At 31.8% G+C, this 17,093-nt stretch overlaps 1 protein-coding gene and 1 long non-coding RNA gene across 4 annotated transcripts; one reads left to right on the forward strand and one right to left on the reverse strand.

Annotated features, from left to right (window-relative positions):
- The first annotated feature begins 4,053 nt into the window (after window positions 1–4,053).
- On the forward strand, window positions 4,054–6,138 carry LOC123209514 (probable disease resistance protein At1g61190). The gene is made up of 3 exons (XM_044627595.1): window positions 4,054–5,026; window positions 5,199–5,523; window positions 5,788–6,138. Exons 1-3 carry the CDS (start codon window positions 4,388–4,390, stop codon window positions 6,000–6,002), a joined length of 1,179 nt encoding a protein of 392 aa, XP_044483530.1. The 5' UTR covers window positions 4,054–4,387; the 3' UTR covers window positions 6,003–6,138.
- Window positions 6,139–12,417: 6,279 nt separating this feature from the next.
- Window positions 12,418–16,098, reverse strand: LOC123209640. 3 transcript variants are annotated; one of them, XR_006501101.1, is made up of 5 exons: window positions 15,948–16,098; window positions 15,653–15,706; window positions 15,112–15,263; window positions 14,402–14,580; window positions 12,418–12,654 (listed from the first exon to the last, which is right to left on the reverse strand). It is a non-coding gene; the product is annotated as an uncharacterized LOC123209640 (long non-coding RNA). The 3 variants fall into 3 exon arrangements; XR_006501100.1 differs by having other exon boundaries at window positions 14,402–14,548; window positions 15,797–16,098; XR_006501099.1 differs by having other exon boundaries at window positions 15,797–16,098.
- Between the last annotated feature and the right edge of the window lie 995 nt (window positions 16,099–17,093).

Raw genomic sequence — 17,093 nt, forward strand, 5'->3', positions numbered from 1 at the left:
ATGTCTCACTAGTGCTCCCTTGGAACCTTTGTTGCAACTCTTTACCTATAAAATATTAAATTAAATGTAGTGAACAACCATGACTTAGTAAGAAAATCATACTTAATATTTAAAGCATTTCATACTAGTACTAATATCTTCCATACTCAGCGTGTTTGGGTTATTCACAGACAAAATAATTGACAGGGAACACGCTTTAAACATATATCATAATTCTCTTCTTTCACCCATTTATTCATTTCCTTACTATACAAATATGATTCACTTGTTATGATTTATGCATGTATGAGTGCCATGATTTTTCTATTTTTTGATCATACATCTTTCTCAATTCTTTATCAGCCACATTGGCTTACATGTATGATTCTAATGTAAATGACTTTAATAAAATATTTGCTAATTCTTTCTTTTTTTTTGTCAAATGTTTTCATTGACCAGTGTAAACTACATATGACAGTACTCGTACTCACCATACAAGGTACAATCTCCTCTTACACGCATATTTCACTATTTTTTTCTTTGTTGTCCACACAGTACAGCTGATATTTTTCTTTGTTGTCCACACAGTATAATCGATATCTTTCTTTGCTGTCCATACAATACAGCTCGCATGTAAGAATTTTAAGCACGTTTTCTGTTTTCCTGTATCATATGAGTCATTATAAAACCAAAAACATTTGTTTTCTATTTTCTGAAAAAATGCATAACTTAGAAAATTTTTTTCCTCTTTCTTTTTTTTTCTGAAATCATGCATATGCTATGACTTCTCACGTATGTATGTATAACCATAACATAAAATATGTCTATTCATTATTTTTCCTTATTCTTTTCACTCTTTATCAAACATCATATTATTTCCTCATGCATTTATATATATTTCATGCATTGAATTAATTTCAAAATATACAATATAGGCTTAATATAAGGGTTATTACACATATCATGCACATAATTAAGCAAAATTAACCTATATCACATAAAATGACATTTTTGCCCTTATGGATATAAGCGTTATTCCATATATCATACACATAATTAAGTTAAAATTAACCTTATGGATAAAATTACATGCTTACCCTTAATGCCAATTCTTTCATCAATTCATCATTTCTCATATATTCAACACACAAAATCCACTAAGCTAACCCTAGGAATATGAAATGTCTAAAATACCCTTATAGCCAAAAATTACATCATGATTCCTAATGAATTTCTTTATCCTTTTAAGCATAAATCACCTTAATTCTAATACTTTACACACTTATACAGGTAAAAGTTATTTAACTAACCTAACTCAAATTATTTCGAGTATGTAAAGTATGAAATTCTTACTTTTCTTTGCTAATTAGGTTATTTAAGCTTATCCTCACTCTTTTCTTCTTCCTAGCAACCTTAATCAACCAAAAATATAATCATCCATCAAAACTCTAAACTTCACATCTCTTAAAAATTAAATTTTTTACCTTAAAACTTACCAGAATTGATAGATTATAACTGGAGGCTTTGAAAATTAGGTGGTTTAGCTAGGTTTTTTTTGGTGAATTTTTGCTTGAAGGAAAACTTTAGCTAAAATTATGGAGATTCTCGGCCAAGGAAGAAGAAAATGAATAGTTGGTTGGTTTTATAAGCTTTTTGGACTAATTTACCCCTGATCTTTTCCATAAATGACTATTTTATCCTTAGTCAATTACCAAAAACCCTTAGCACCACCATATAATTTCAGGTGTGCCATTCAATTTAAATTCCCACTTTGTCTTTTAAATCCTTCTAGAATGACCATTTTACCCCCTTTGAAAATTATTGCTCATTTAGTAACTTTCTATAATTCTTTTACAATTTCTTTAAACAACAAGATATAAAATCAACTCTAGGGGTAGTTTTGGAAGTAGAGTTCACTGACATACCTGAATCTGAGTGTTACAAAATATGACTTGCCATTGAGTGTTTTTGTGTTATAGGATCCCCAAGTGTCTTAAATCTCTTATTACTTAAAGAAAAAACATATCTAGTTTGTTTTGTCCTATGCCACACATCAGAAGACATCTTCTTTTAGCTAGATTTATCAACATTATAGAATTCCTTTATTCTTTGAAATTGAATATGCCTGAGCCTCATAGGAAGGATTTCAATGTCCAAATTTAGTCTTGTTGACTTTATTATAAGTTTAGGTTCTTTATGGAGGTAATAAAGTCTTATTAGTTCACCCACTCCAATAGTCTTCTTGGAGTAAGATCTTGCAAAACAAATACATTAGTTCCAAAAATAATTTTACAATTAGAGTCTTTAGTGGGCTTACTAATTGAGACCACATTGCCATTAAAATTAGAGATCAATGAGGCATCCTTAATTAAGACAAATAATATGAGTTATTTTTGCCATTCCAATGGCTTCTACATTAGCTTGTTCATCAGTAGGAAGTGTAACCTGCAATTATTTTACTAGTTTTGTTATAAATTCGAGTAATGCAGCATTGAATACAATGTGATCCAAAGCTCCACTATCTAATAGACAACCTTGGTGTTTAAAAGAGAATTTAGATATATCACCAACAAAATTCACCATGATAACTTCTTATTTTTCTTCTTCAAGATCCATCAACCAATCGAATTGTTTTTTAGTGAGATTTCTTGGGCTCAATTGCATTGGTTGTAGCACTTAACTTTTATGTGTCCAAAGGCTACTCAAATACCATGATATAAAACATAATGTAATGAGAATAATTCTTTCACCTGCCTTGAAACACTATCATATGTACGTTATATAAATTGAGGGAGTGGTTGTAATTTCATGAGCTAAAGTGTACAACAAAGGAACAAAATAATGGGTATTGATTATAGAATCAATCACCAAATAGTCTTCCTTGATCTTAGGCGATTTTAGGAGTGAATAATTGTGGGAATTGTCCAGATTCATAACAAAAACAACTTTCTCTGTATAAATATTAAGAATCAAATAAATAAGTGAAAATTAGTTAATGTACCTGACTTTCGTCAATTTGTAATATAATAATCCTTAGGCAGCTTTCATGACCCGGCCACCACCATTCCAATGCACAGCTATAATTCTTCAATTTAGCACATTGCTTCACCACGTATCTTTTCAATTTCATCAAAAATCTACCATATATTTGTGTTTAAAGTTAATTGGCTAAGTATCAAAGTACTAAATTTCTCCGGTTACTTTTCATGCTTATACAACAAACCAACATAGTTGATTAGTTTGGGTTGAAATAGGAAAATAGGCCCATTGGGCTGTTATGGCTGCATCTCTAACCCTATAAAAATTTTCATGGTGACAGCTATATCAATAATGATATTATCATTAATGAATTTTACTTAATAGTAAATATTAGGCCCATTGGATGCATTCAAGCCAGCTCTTACTTGACTAGGTGATGAGAGGAACTCTCCTCGAGCTAAACCTCCGTTATCTAGTAACCAATTTCACAATCATTATTTATAAGTTAATATTTAATCTTGATATAGACTCACTGAATCTTGTACCCAAGATCTGCGTCTTAAGGATTCCCAGCTATCATCGCTCCAACTATCCTTAGGAGTCTTCTTCAAAGATTTTGCTTTACCGCTCATACTACTGCTTGGGGTGAAGTGTTCTATCATTACATCAAGCCTAAAAGTTTGATGTGGTCAATTCAGCTATAAACTATAAAGAAAGGGATCAATTATGCCTATGAGTTTATCAGGTATGAAACTAGAATCAGCAGGGAAGATACAAACACTGAAATGGTTGTTGACATAATTCAGTTTCTACAATATTTCCTTTCATTTTGCACTTCCATCGTCACTTGCTTATCTATATTACATAGCAGTAGACTTTGAAATATTATCCGATTTCCATTATTGTTACTTTCAGAATTTCAGGGTGGCATGATATTTATTTGAAGAGTGCGTTCACTGCTGCTTGGAAAACGCGTTTGTTTAAATAATCTTCCTGCTTTATTATGAGGTCAATAAGTCAATTCCACCATCCTCTTTTTATTTAATATATATTCTGGTGAGTTTCCGTTGTTAAATCAATTGAATTTCGTGGAAACAACTCAAACCTCTTCATCTCCATCAACTGAGAACGCGTTTGATAATGAATTATTCGCAGTAAAGTTATAAGCAATTGATACTGAAATCTCTCTCCATCTTCAGTTTTCTTCTCTGAGTCATTCAGAAACCACTCAAATATACTTTCACTCACAAACCTCTCTGAAACCAGTTCCCTTGGTTTCTTGCGTACCCTAAAATCTTCTTTATTTCACCTATTTTCCTTACTTTATTTGAGTTTGCACCTTGGTTGTCGTGTTATTATCTGTGTTTCAGTTATTTTCATTTGCCTTGCTTCTCTACCGTTTTTCAAACTTGAAAAAAAGTTTTAAAAAATGGTTGATGTTGCCGGGAATATTGGGGGTGTGTTGAGTCCTGTTCTCGAAGTTGGCAAGTGGTTGGCTGCCCCCATTTGGCATCAATTCAAGTATTTGTACAACTACAATACCAACTTCAAAAATTTGGAAAAACAAGTCGATAAGCTGAAGAATACAAGAGAAGAAGTCCAGCGTAAGGTTATTGCTGCTGAAAGAAACGTAGAAAAGATCAGACAGAATGTTAAGGACTGGCAGAAGGATGTGGAGAAGACAATTACAAAAGCAGAGCAATTGATTCAAGGGAAAGAAAAAATCCCTGGATGTTTCAAGGGATTGTGCCCCAACTACAAACAAAGCAAGAGAGCTTTCAAATTAAAGCGGGATGACATTGATCCTCTCCTCAAGCAAGAAAAGGAATTTGATCAAGTTTCCTTTCCTACTATTCAACAAGATATCTGGCTTAGATCTAGTGAAGATTATTTGACGTTCGAATCAAGAAACTCCACTGTGAAGCATGTATGGGACGCTTTAAATGATGACAATGTGTACATGATTGGTGTTTATGGGATGGGTGGTATTGGGAAGACCACTCTTGTGCAGGAGGTTGGCAGAAAAGCAGAGAAGGATAAGCTATTTGAGGACATTGTTTTTGTTGAGGTAATGTTTGAACTTTCTTATGATTATTTTGAGTGATAATTATTTATATGATTGGTATTACTTGAGTCAAATTAATAATAGACAAATGAAAGAAAATAAAATAGTTATTACTTTAGAATTATTTTTTCTCTGTTTGTTGTTCTTGAACTGGCCATATTATTCTTGTCTTTAGGTAACACAAACTTTCGATATAAAAAGGGTTCAAACAGAAATTGGAGACAAGCTAGGCGTAAAATTCAGTAACGAGAGTGAAAGAGCAAATAAGTTATATGAGAGATTGAAGAGTGGTAAGAAGATCCTTCTAATTTTAGACAATATTTGGGAAAATGTTGATCTCAAGACTATTGGTATTCCTTCTAAAATGGATCGTGGAGGATGTCAACTAATGTTCACGACAAGAAACTTAGATTTATTGGAAAAGATGGGTTCCACAAATAATTTCAAGATGGGTATTTTAGAAGAAGGTGAAGCATGGAATCTATTCGTGAAGATGGCAGGTACTCTTGTAGAATTTCCACTTATATATTTTTTAAGTTTCCCCAATGTAATATTATAACATCCAGATATATTAATGTAGCTCTCATTCTTACAGAATTTTCACAATTTTAATTGGCTTAACAAATAAATTTTAAGTTGACTAGAATCACCTATTGTTAAGTTAGTAATTTGTTTTTCATTTGTCATTTGACATTATTAAATCCAAAGTAGGCATGTAAATACAAATGCAATTACTATAATCCTAATCCCAGCTTTCTTTGCAGGTGATGTTATTCAAACATCTGAATTGAATTCTTTACCAAATGATGTATGCAAGGAATGCGGAGGGGTGCCCATTGTGATTTGTACTATAGCAAAAACATTAAAATACAAGAGTCATCCATCTGTGTGGAAAGTGGCCTTGCAAGAATTGAAAGCACTTTCAACAACTAAGAGTCACTCATCAGTGTTAGGTCAAGCAAGGGTAGCCCCAACTTGAGATTAAGTCAAGTTAGTTCGACTCAATCAAATTGTCTGTAGAATCATCTTCTCTGATGACATTTCATTTGATGACTTTTCATATTTTTTAATGATGTTTTTCTTTTCCAATAATTATTCTTCTTCATTTTTGGCAACTCTTCTTCTTCTCCAAAGACTTCTCTAGCAAACTCATTGTCAATCAAAAGAGTCAAGTTTGATCTTCTTGAGGCTTGACTCATTTTAGCTTTAAATAATATTAGTGCAACATTAATAATGGTAACCTGAGAAATAATTTTTTAACTTGACTATATAATATGACACAATTCTGAAATAATTTACTTGGATTAGGGTTCATAGAAACTATTCATTTTTGTTTTTTTAAATCAAGTTTCTCAAACCCTATTAGTGTTATGTTAAATTTTTTATTTTAAAATTTATGAACCAACACAATAATGTTTTCAAGTACCATAAAAAATTGGTATTTGCAGTATGAAACTTGTCTTTAATGATAATATATGTAAATTGATAGCAACACATGATGATACATATTGTCTCTGTACATTATAGTAACGCCTTCCGATTTCACATTTGGTAATTTAGTAAGTTATTTCAGTGGAAGAAGTAACACTATAGATGGATAGTGTATCTAACACTAAATTTGCTATTTTCCAAGCTTGTATAATATAAAAATAAACAATAAAAAAAGAATTAAGAAAAAGAATACTATAAAATAGAATCATAGAATCTATTATAAATTATTCTTGAGCAAACACATGTAGATATTTAAGAAAAAAACAATAATACACATCAATCTATATGATATATTGAGGAAGAGATGAGTAACACATTGAATAGTAGAGAGAAGATGAATTCAATATGAGATTTAAAGACATTTTCGGTTTGAAAATACAAAAGATATGTGTTTAAACGATTTCATGATTTTTCTTCTAAAAGAAACGTGTTTCAAAATTTTTCAGAAATTTTGAAATGACTCGAAATGTTTTCTACAAGTTTTGGGGTGTTTTGTAAACGGAAATATTTCCAAAATGTGGAAACACACCCCATTGTAAGTTTTCGTGCTATTTTGATTTTACATTGTTTTTATTGTAATTGTAAATTACTAGTATTGTTTTAGATTCTCTTTTGTACAAAACCATGTGCAGAGAATATTACAAAACATAACATAATAAACAGAAAACAATTTTATTGTGTAAATTATATATGGTATCAGAGCAGCCACAGTCTTGATACAGAATGACCACCAAATTCGCAATCAGCAAGGGATGATCCAGTAAGAAAGAGGAAGCCCCTCATTACATGCTGAATAGTGCCGACAGACCAAGAGATCAACTCGTATCCTATCCTTTGAAAGGGTCCAACTATCCAACATGGCGTAGGACTATAATGAATGCGTTGGCATCCAAACACAAGATTCGTTTTGTGGATGGAAAACTGAAAAAGCAGCCTGCTGGTGAACTTGAGGTAGAAGATTGGGTGACATGTAATTCCATGGTAATGTCATGGATTTTGAATTCACTTAATGAGGAGCTACATGAGAGTGTTACATATCATGACACAACACTCAACATGTGGAAAGAATCGGAAGAACGTTTTTCTCAAGGAAGTGGAACTCGTATTTAGGAAACTAAGAGGGAAATTGCAAGCACTTAACAAGGAGACATGACAATTTCCCATTATTATGCAAAGATGAGAGGACTTTGGGAGCAACTTGTTAGATTTGTGAAACCACACACTAATGGATGCACAGGTTGTGTTTGTGGTGTTGGAGCAAAAGAAAAAGAGGAGGAACAACTGCACCAGTTCCTTATGGGACTCAATGAGGCTTTCAATGCAGTGAGATCAAACCTATTATGTAAAGATCCCTTGTCTTCCTTGTCTAATGCATACTCATTCCTCACATCAGAAGAGATCACCATGGCACAACCTAATGTTGATGTTGCCGCTTTCAAAATAAATTCTCATAACTATAAAGGGAAAGAGCAAAACAAGAAGCCAAAATGTGAGCATTGCAAGAAGCTTGGACATATGAAGGACAATTGCTTTGAAATCATCGGATATCCTTCCAACTAGAAAACTAAGACAAGAAAAGGGAAGCACATGGTCAATGTTGTCATCATGAAACAAAACGAAAGGGAACAAGGACAAACTAATGAAGCTGCCAACAAAAGTAGTACTTCTTCTAAAAACTCTTATAATTATAATAATAACAATTGGATTTTGGATAGTAGGACGTTTGACCACATTGTATTAGACACCACTCTTTAAGATATGATCGAAAGCTAAGAACCAAAATTCATGTGATACTTCCAAATGGAGAAAAGGCAGTCACGGACAGAGTTAGAGTTATGGAAATAAGTCATAATATATGGTTGAAGGATGTCCTATATATACCCAACTTTAATTGCAACTTAATCTCCATTAGTAGATTGTCCAAGATTCAAATTGCAACATTGTATTCACACCTACTGGTTGTTCACTATAGGTCTTTCCAAGCAAGAGGATGATTGGTACAGGTGAATTACAGGGGGGCCTTTATTACCTAAAGCCAAAACCAATGACAAATTTTGTGTCCAAAGTTGATATAGAAATTCTACATTGTAAACCTGGCCATGCTTCTTTTTAGAAAATAAAATATGTGTTTGATGTTGATGTATAAAAAATAAAGACAGAACTATGTGATAACTATCATAGAGCTAGACAAACTCATCATGTTTTTCCTATTAACAATAATAAATCCAATGATGTTTTTGAACTAGTACATTTAGATACTTGAGGCCTCTACAATGTTAATACTCATTTGGGCGCATTGTATTTTCTTACTATCATTGATGATTATTCAGGATCTACTGGGATTTGTTTGATGAAAAACAAGGGAGATGGACCTACTTTTTGTATAAAACCATATATAGAGAACATTACAGAATGCAGTATAATAAATAGAAACAATTTTATTGTGTAAATTTTGTAGTGTGTGTCATTTAGTCTAATTCACTTAAGTAAATGTAATTCAAATTTTATAATTAATGATCAAGCAAACAAACTTGTTTATAATATTAATTATAATATTTAGTTCAAAAGTAACTCAATCTCACCATCAATTCAACTGGTTTGATCACCCGTTGACTTTGATTGACCTTTTCATTTGGTCAAAGTGCAATCTGGGTCTAAAAATATTGTGACAAATTGTTAACTGATAGTAAGTTCACAATGCCATTTATTATGAGAAAACTCAAAAACAAAAAGAACAAATACTAGTATTCAACATATTAGCAAAAATTCTATTCAACCAAGAAAAACTTTACAGAATTGTTCAATTTTTGTGTCCCTAATCTTGATATCATTGCAAATTTATCAACTTCCTCTAACATTTTCTATGTTCATCTAATTACATTTAGATGAACATTAGGCCTTGCACTTATAGTTGTAACAACACCATGAACTATTGAGAGGTAGGAAATTTGCCTTTCCACATAACAGTTTTCATTAACCGGAGTGGATGACAAATGGATGAATGGACTTTTCAAACCTCAAGGGTAAAAAATCATCATTCAGCCTATTATTTATATTATGTTAGCTGATAGCGAAATATGATGATACAAATTGCCTCTGCTTATTACAACAAAATGCCATTCAATTTTACATTTGGTAATTTAATAAGTTTAGTGCAAGAAGTAACATCATAGATGATAGATTGACAACAGATTTGCTATTGTTCTCTAGCTCAAAAATCACAAAATTTGCGGTAGTTTAACATAAATAGAAGACTGAAAGTTAAGGTTCATAGTCCAAGGACTGGTGGTTTCCCAAGGGTTGAAACCATAAAACTTTCAAAGAAATATGACAAATACATTAACAACAACTAAACTAATAAATTAACCAATTTGATTAATCTAAAGTTACCCAAAAATTAGAAGAATAAAAACTTGTTGATTTAGCATATGCTCGAGAATTCTACTCAAAGAACTTTACAGTATTGTGCAATTTTTGCGTGACTTATTCTTGATATCCTCAAAGTTTACAACAAAAAGCTCATATTATTTGTTGAAATCAATCACCACTTCTATTATAAGTATTTATGACAATACATCCAAGGTTGTTACTGCCTAGTCGATGGGTGAAGACCTACTCCTTAGTTATTTGGCGAGAGTTGCAGAAGCTAGCACCGTCGAGCTAGTAGTAGTGTTTAACTACCCAATACCTACTCCTTACTTGTGTAATAGATAGGGTGTATCCAAGTAGACACTACTCTAAAGAATAAAAATTTTAGTAAAGCTTGGTTTAGTGATAAGAATCCTAATAGGGTTAGGTAACTGGATGATAGTCATAGTATATATGACACATTATTATCTCATAAGAGTGTGATGGTAAAATAATAGTTTATTAGCAAATAAATTCACTGTAATGAGAGAGTTCATGAAAGATTGAAATAATATTGATCCTAGACTAGTTTGTTTGTTTGGTTATTGTTTATATTTATGAAGACTACTGGGTCCGAGTCCACCCATGACAGGTCGACCCTACCAGTTTAATTTAACTGTCAAGGGCGGTTATAAGAAGGATTTAGAGGGCAGTTGAACATATATAAATTGTCCAAACTGTCTCCCCAATAAGTGAATGCTATTTTTTATAGAAGAAAATTCTTCTTCTGCACACTATACAGAAACTAAGAACAGGGCTCAGAAAGATCATGTCTCCCAAAAAGAAAAGCAATATGTGAGGCACATTGGGTTGTGGAAACAACTAACGTCAACTCCTCGTGTCGTATTTGAAGGGATTTCATTATAATTGAATTTGGGTATGCTAATGTAATATTTATAGAATTTCATAGAACTTATTTTTTGTATGATTGTTCCTAACATTGGTATCAGAGTTTAGGATGCATATATGCCATGTTATCTGTGAATGAAATTGCGCATTCTATAGAAATTGGTAACCTATTTTATATACATGGTTAATGAGACAAACAAGTGTTTGTAATTGGTCACCACATGCAAACTAATTTCTTTTATATCTTCTATGAAATAGGACATTCAACAAAAATTTTAAATTAAAAAGAGAAAATCAACCAACAGATAATCATAATATTGTAGTATATGTTTGAGGTGAAACATAAATGAATAGAAGAGATGATTGGGAGGCTGTTGCATCCTACCTTTTTTCTGTCATGTGTATTAATGTTTTTACTTCATTTGTTGTATTATTGTTGTTTTCTCTTAAATTATTGGTCTGGTCTCAACCTTTAAGTACCATGTGACTATGGTTTTCCACTACTATCCTTTATTTTCATCAATGTTTTTATTGTTCACTGCTATAAGTGGAGAAATTTGATAGTATTAAATTTATGCAACCATCTGAATTAATCAGAATTTCAATAATTGTAGGTTATGATTTTATTTTTCTGTTTTTTAGATGGGTAAAACATATTATGTTTTCGTCGGTCGAGCTTCATACTTATTTTCTACTTGGGAAGAATGTAAAACACAAGTTCACAAGTATCCAAATGTTGTTCATTATGTTTTTGAGTCAGAAAATGATGCTCGCGCTACTTTCATTACTTTCAGTGAAGAAAGTAAATGGTGTAAAGAAGTAAACAATCCTTGTGCACATTTTCTTAAATAATGTTTTGATGTAACAAGATGCTATATAATGTTGGTTTTATCTTGATATTTTCCTTACTTTGCAGAATTATGTTCTCGTTTGTCCTTTATGTCAAGATGACATGGAGGTGGGTATTTCAAACCGTCAAGACACTATCAGTCAACATTGTTTTAGTTGTCAAACTGCAGTAAGTGCAATCATTCCTCTTATGTTATAATTCTCTAATGTTTGTATTTTTATGCATTAATTATGTTTGGTTTCCTATACTTGTTGAGTTTAAGGGTTGTGGTCATTTGTTATAGACAAAATATGCCAAGAAAGGTCACCATAAAATGAGCAAGATAAAATTTTCCATGGGACTTGATGATATTTTACAACTTTGCAATATTCATTTTTAAACATTGCCTTAAAATGGTTTATAATTTTGTTGAATCCTTTGGTTTTCCTTTTTAATTTTTATGGAGATCATTTTCTCTTTCCTTTTCATATTTGAAACTTTTTACTTTTCATTTTCAATATATCTTCAGTCTCTTAGCCTTTAAATCTATCTGTTGTTGGGTCCAAGATAAAGATGGTAACAGTAGGTCTTTATCGGATGATATTTCAAAAATGCCAGAAAAGGTGTAAAGCTCTTGAGACTGAACTTCAAACTGTGAGAGAGCAAAGAGACTCCACAATCATGACCTGCAATTTATACAAGGATTTGATGCATGGATTTCATAATTTGAATTTCAATGATAAGTTAGGGAAATGGATTAATGAAACAATACGTATCATTTTTTATCTATATCATATCATAAGATACTTCAAAACATTATATAGCAACTTGTTACATCAAAACATTATTTAAGAAAATGTGCACAAAGATTGTTTACTTCTTTACACTATTTACTTTCTTCGCAGAAAGTAATGAAAGCAGCTTGAGCATTATTTTCTGCCTTAAAAGCACAAGGAACAGCATCCGAATACCTGTGAACTTATGCTTTACATTGTTCCCAAGTAGAAAATAAACCTGGAGCTCGACCGACAAAAACACAACATGTTTTACTCATCTAAAAAACAGAAAAATAAAGTCAGAACCTGCAATTATTGAAATTCTGATTAATTCAGATGATTGCATAAATTCAACACTATCAAATTTCTCCACTTACAACAGTGAACAATAAAAGCATTGATGAAAATAAAGGATAGTAGGGGAAAACCTTAGTCAAATGGTATTTAAAGGTTGAGACCATACCAATGATTTAAGAGAAAACAACAATAATACAACAAACAAAGCAAAAACATTAATATACATGACAGAAAAAAGGTAGGATGCAGTAGTCTCCCAATCATTTCTTCTATTCTTCTATGTTTCACCTCAAACATGTACTACAATATTATTATTATCTGTTGGTTGGTTTTCTCTTTTAATTTAAATTTTTTGTTGAATGTCCTATTTTCATAAAAGATAAAAAAGAAATCAGTTTGCATGTGGTGACTACTTACAAACACTTGTTTGTCTCACTAATCATGTATATAAAACAGGTTACAGGTTAAATTGAAGGTGATATGCATATAATCGAAGACAAAAAAGGTATAAAATAATTTGCTACGTATTAACTCTATGTTTGTGATATTAACATTCAGACTTTTACAACATTCACTTTAGTTTTGTAAAACACTAATAAATAAAAAGCATTCACTTCACTGTATCAAGAACTAATAACAAGAATATATATATAAGACAAACATTAAGCACAAAACTACCTTAACTTCACACAGGCCTTTATTCAAATACCTTGCAAACAATCAGTGAATAATGACCAATCTTCTTCCAAACAATCACTCTTAATTCCCACACAAAACAGACAATCAAAGATTCTAACTACACAATAGCAAGTCAACAACACAAAAGCAAACCTCTTATTTTAACAACCAAATCCTTCGACACAGCTAGCATTAAAAAAAAAAAGCGGCTACAACAAGAGGAAAATTAGTTGTTAAAAATTTATTTCCCGTTGTTAAAACTCTTTATCGAAGGGAAAAATCTCGTCGTCACCCATCGTTATAACCTCTGCTGCCAAAAGTATAAACATCAAGAAGAAAAATCTCATTGTTAATATAAATAATGAGAGATGTAAGTCCCGTTATTAAAAATAGTAATTTTAACGATATATATCCTCATAATTATAACAATATTTATCCATCACTATACATAGTATCAACGATGAATATCCCTATTGTTAGAACAATATTTAATGGTCGTTAAACATAACATCAATAAAAAATATTTCCGTCATCATAATAATATTTTTGGCATGAAACAAAAACTATACATGGCGAAAATAAAACTTTACTTTCTATGAAGTTAATATTAAACAATAAAATAAAGCAGCAAAATTCTGCCATTAAAAGTAAAACAGTACTTCTCTCAGAAGAGTTGCATAGTAATTCTATGCACACATATAAAAAGGATTCAATATTAAATTCAAACCAGAAAGTATATCTCACCTTAAATAATTATACATAAACAGCTCTCATACCATACCTAAATCATGTTAACCTGCCTTTCGACAACCCAAAAATTTCAACAATATAAAAACCAAAGATGGCACTATTGCTAATAAACTAAAATCTAAATGTTGAGTGGACCTACAGAAAGCATGAAAACTTTTACTCATGAAGAGGTAACACCTAACTCTTGTTTTTATCTAAAATTCAGAACAGTGAAATTCCACAAGATCAGAACATTTCGTGATGTCCCTCGTTTACAACTCAAAAAGAATAATATAAATATATACATATACATATAAATACCTCTCGCCATTAAGGTCATTATCATCTGCAACCTCCTTATCCTTGGCTTCTTCATCCTTAGGTTCTTCATCCCTTGCTTCCTCATTTTATAGTTTTCATCTTCAGCCACTTCATCTAGTGATGATTCAGCTGAAGTAGCTTCTAGCTCTGCCTCAAGAAATGCAGCAAAGTCGTCGCTACTGGATGAATTTACCAGAGAATCAATCACAAGACTTGTCAAATACGATTCATGAATTTTGCATAAAAATAAACTGAATGAACTGAAGAAGAACAGAGCGAGAACGAACCGAAGAATGAACTCAAGAAGAATGGAGTGAGAGTTAGGGACTGGTGAAAGAGAAGAGTAGGATTAAGATGCGGGTCTATTATTGCAACACCAGGATCAATATATTTGTGCCTAGCTACTTCTATTATTGCAAAAACATCACCTCTACAGAGATGGCAAATGCCAGCATTAAGCTGTGGTCCTCTTACTCCATATTTTTTCATATATCTCAATCGCCTTTTTGTATCTGATAAATGAAAAGAATTCTACTTTAACTAATATGAACCAGGGGCATCATTCATGGCTTTCTGGATTAGGCCTCTAGATTGAACATATGACATGTACAGCCCCAAAAGTGGACTCACTTCTACTAAACGCTGAAGTCCAACTTAAGATTATGACAACTTCTTATTATAATTGCATAAAATTATTAAATGCAACTTACCGTTCTTGTTGAGTAGAAAATTGAGCAACTTTCAGTTTGCACTATTTGGCTGAGGTTGTTGCTTCTGCATTTTCAAAATATTCAGACGCCTGTTCAAAGAATAGAGTAGCCTTCTCATCATTCTCCTCAAGTTCATATAACTCACCAAAATCCTAGATAATACAAGAATAGTTACTCAAGTCAGCTCGTGTTAATTTCAATTACTGAAGTTACACAAACAAATTATTTATACAAAATTTTGCAACAAATTGATATATCACATATCATTACTTTGTACAACACAATTCATCTATATTAAATTGACTTTCCTAGTTCCGTTTTTTCATTGTGTTATCAATCTGTATACAAAATTTATAAGAGTAATATTCCTTTGTTTCAATGTCTTTTATCTTTCATAGAAATAAAAACATAATGGACACGCAATATACATACTCAAAACATTGCAGAATGAAAGCTACGAAATTCCAACCAATCAGGAGAAGCCATTGATGGATTTTACTGATTTCTAACAAAATAACAAAATCATGAAATCAAAATGTACCTTGCAATATCTCGCAGCAATGCCGATTCTACCTAAGTGTTCTAGCTCGGTCTCCTGAAAATTAGTATAGAAACGATTAATTATCTAATTAATTAATGTGTAAAACACAATCAAACGGAAGATTAATTCATTAATTGCACATACAGGATTTGGCAAGTTTGAAATGTTTGGCAGATTTAGCGTACAACTCAGCAGCATCATCAAATGGACAAGTTAGGGTTTATCAGATCAAGAGAATTGAAATTTATGGTGAAATAAAAATAAAATAGAGTAGACAAAATGTTTGATGAAATACCTCAGAAGAGTCTTCAAGAGGCAGTTAAATTTTAGTAAAATGGCCAGTGAAGAAGGCAACTTGAAATGTGAATGGAAGGACAAAGTTTTTCCAGATATCCAAAGAATTTATGACGACGAGGTAATAAGAATGGTGGTATATGTATTCAAGGCTGGGGGTTTCATTCATATGATTCATTGGTAGTACTTTATTATAAATATGGATTGAGTTACTCAAGTTAAAAATGATTTAGTTTGATTTTTGCTTGAGTTTATAACTTAAATTTGTGGTTCAGTTATGTGGTTCGAGTTCATAGTTCATTGACAAAACAATATTGTTTCATCCAACAATGGGGAAAACGATGGTGTTTTATACAATTCCTTGATATAACTTGAATTAAGGAGCGAATTATATTTGAACTGAATCGAGCCATCCTACATATCACAATTTAGATTGAGTTGAATTCCCTCTAATTCGAGTCTGACTTGATTTTAAAATCAGCTAACTTTCCCAATTCAAACTCAACTTGAATTTGAGATCGAGTCAGCTCGATTCAATTCAACTATACAATAACAATAGGTTTCTACGTTTTTTAATGAGAAACTTATAAGGTCCATCACTAAAAGTACACATTTATTTAGTTTTAGCAGGAGTATAAATAGTTAGTTGCTAACATTATGAAAATAGTACTTTTGACGATCGAATATTTATCCAGTTGCTATTTTTTTCTCACTAAAGACTTTTTTATTTTTTTAGTGTAGCAACAAATCAAACCAAAAATTAGGTTAAATAAATTAACACAGCAGCAAACTAAAATTATAAACCGTTCAATTCTCACTCATACTTGAAGTCTTCTACACTTTTTGGATAAAGTCGACAAAGAGAAGGTAAGCAAAGAGATTGAGAGGGAGGAGTGACGGTGGAAGATTGGGAGACCTTTCGTTCGTTAGCAAAGAGACTGAAAGCGAGGAGTGACAGTGGAAGATTTTGTGTGAGACCAAACTCATTTATAATAATGTGTAAAGTTCGGATTTGGGCTCCAACTCGCTTTTACAGTGCTTATCTCAAACTCATTCGAACATCCCTTGGCTTGAGTTTGACTCAAATATAACATGATTCGATTTAATTTGATTTGACTTAAATTGATGGTTTGGATTCATTTGACCC

Source organism: Mangifera indica, chromosome 2, assembly GCF_011075055.1.
Source record: "Mangifera indica cultivar Alphonso chromosome 2, CATAS_Mindica_2.1, whole genome shotgun sequence".
NCBI classification, from domain to species: Eukaryota; Viridiplantae; Streptophyta; class Magnoliopsida; order Sapindales; family Anacardiaceae; genus Mangifera; species Mangifera indica.

Coding starts and splice junctions, on each gene's coding strand:
- LOC123209514 (XM_044627595.1), top strand. CDS start 4,388: ATGGTTGATGTTGCCGGGAATATTGGGGGTGTGTTGAGTCCTGTTCTC. Junction 5,027..5,198: donor AGGACATTGTTTTTGTTGAG/GTAATGTTTGAA, acceptor TCTTGTCTTTAG/GTAACACAAACTTTCGATAT. Junction 5,524..5,787: donor TCTATTCGTGAAGATGGCAG/GTACTCTTGTAG, acceptor CTTTCTTTGCAG/GTGATGTTATTCAAACATCT.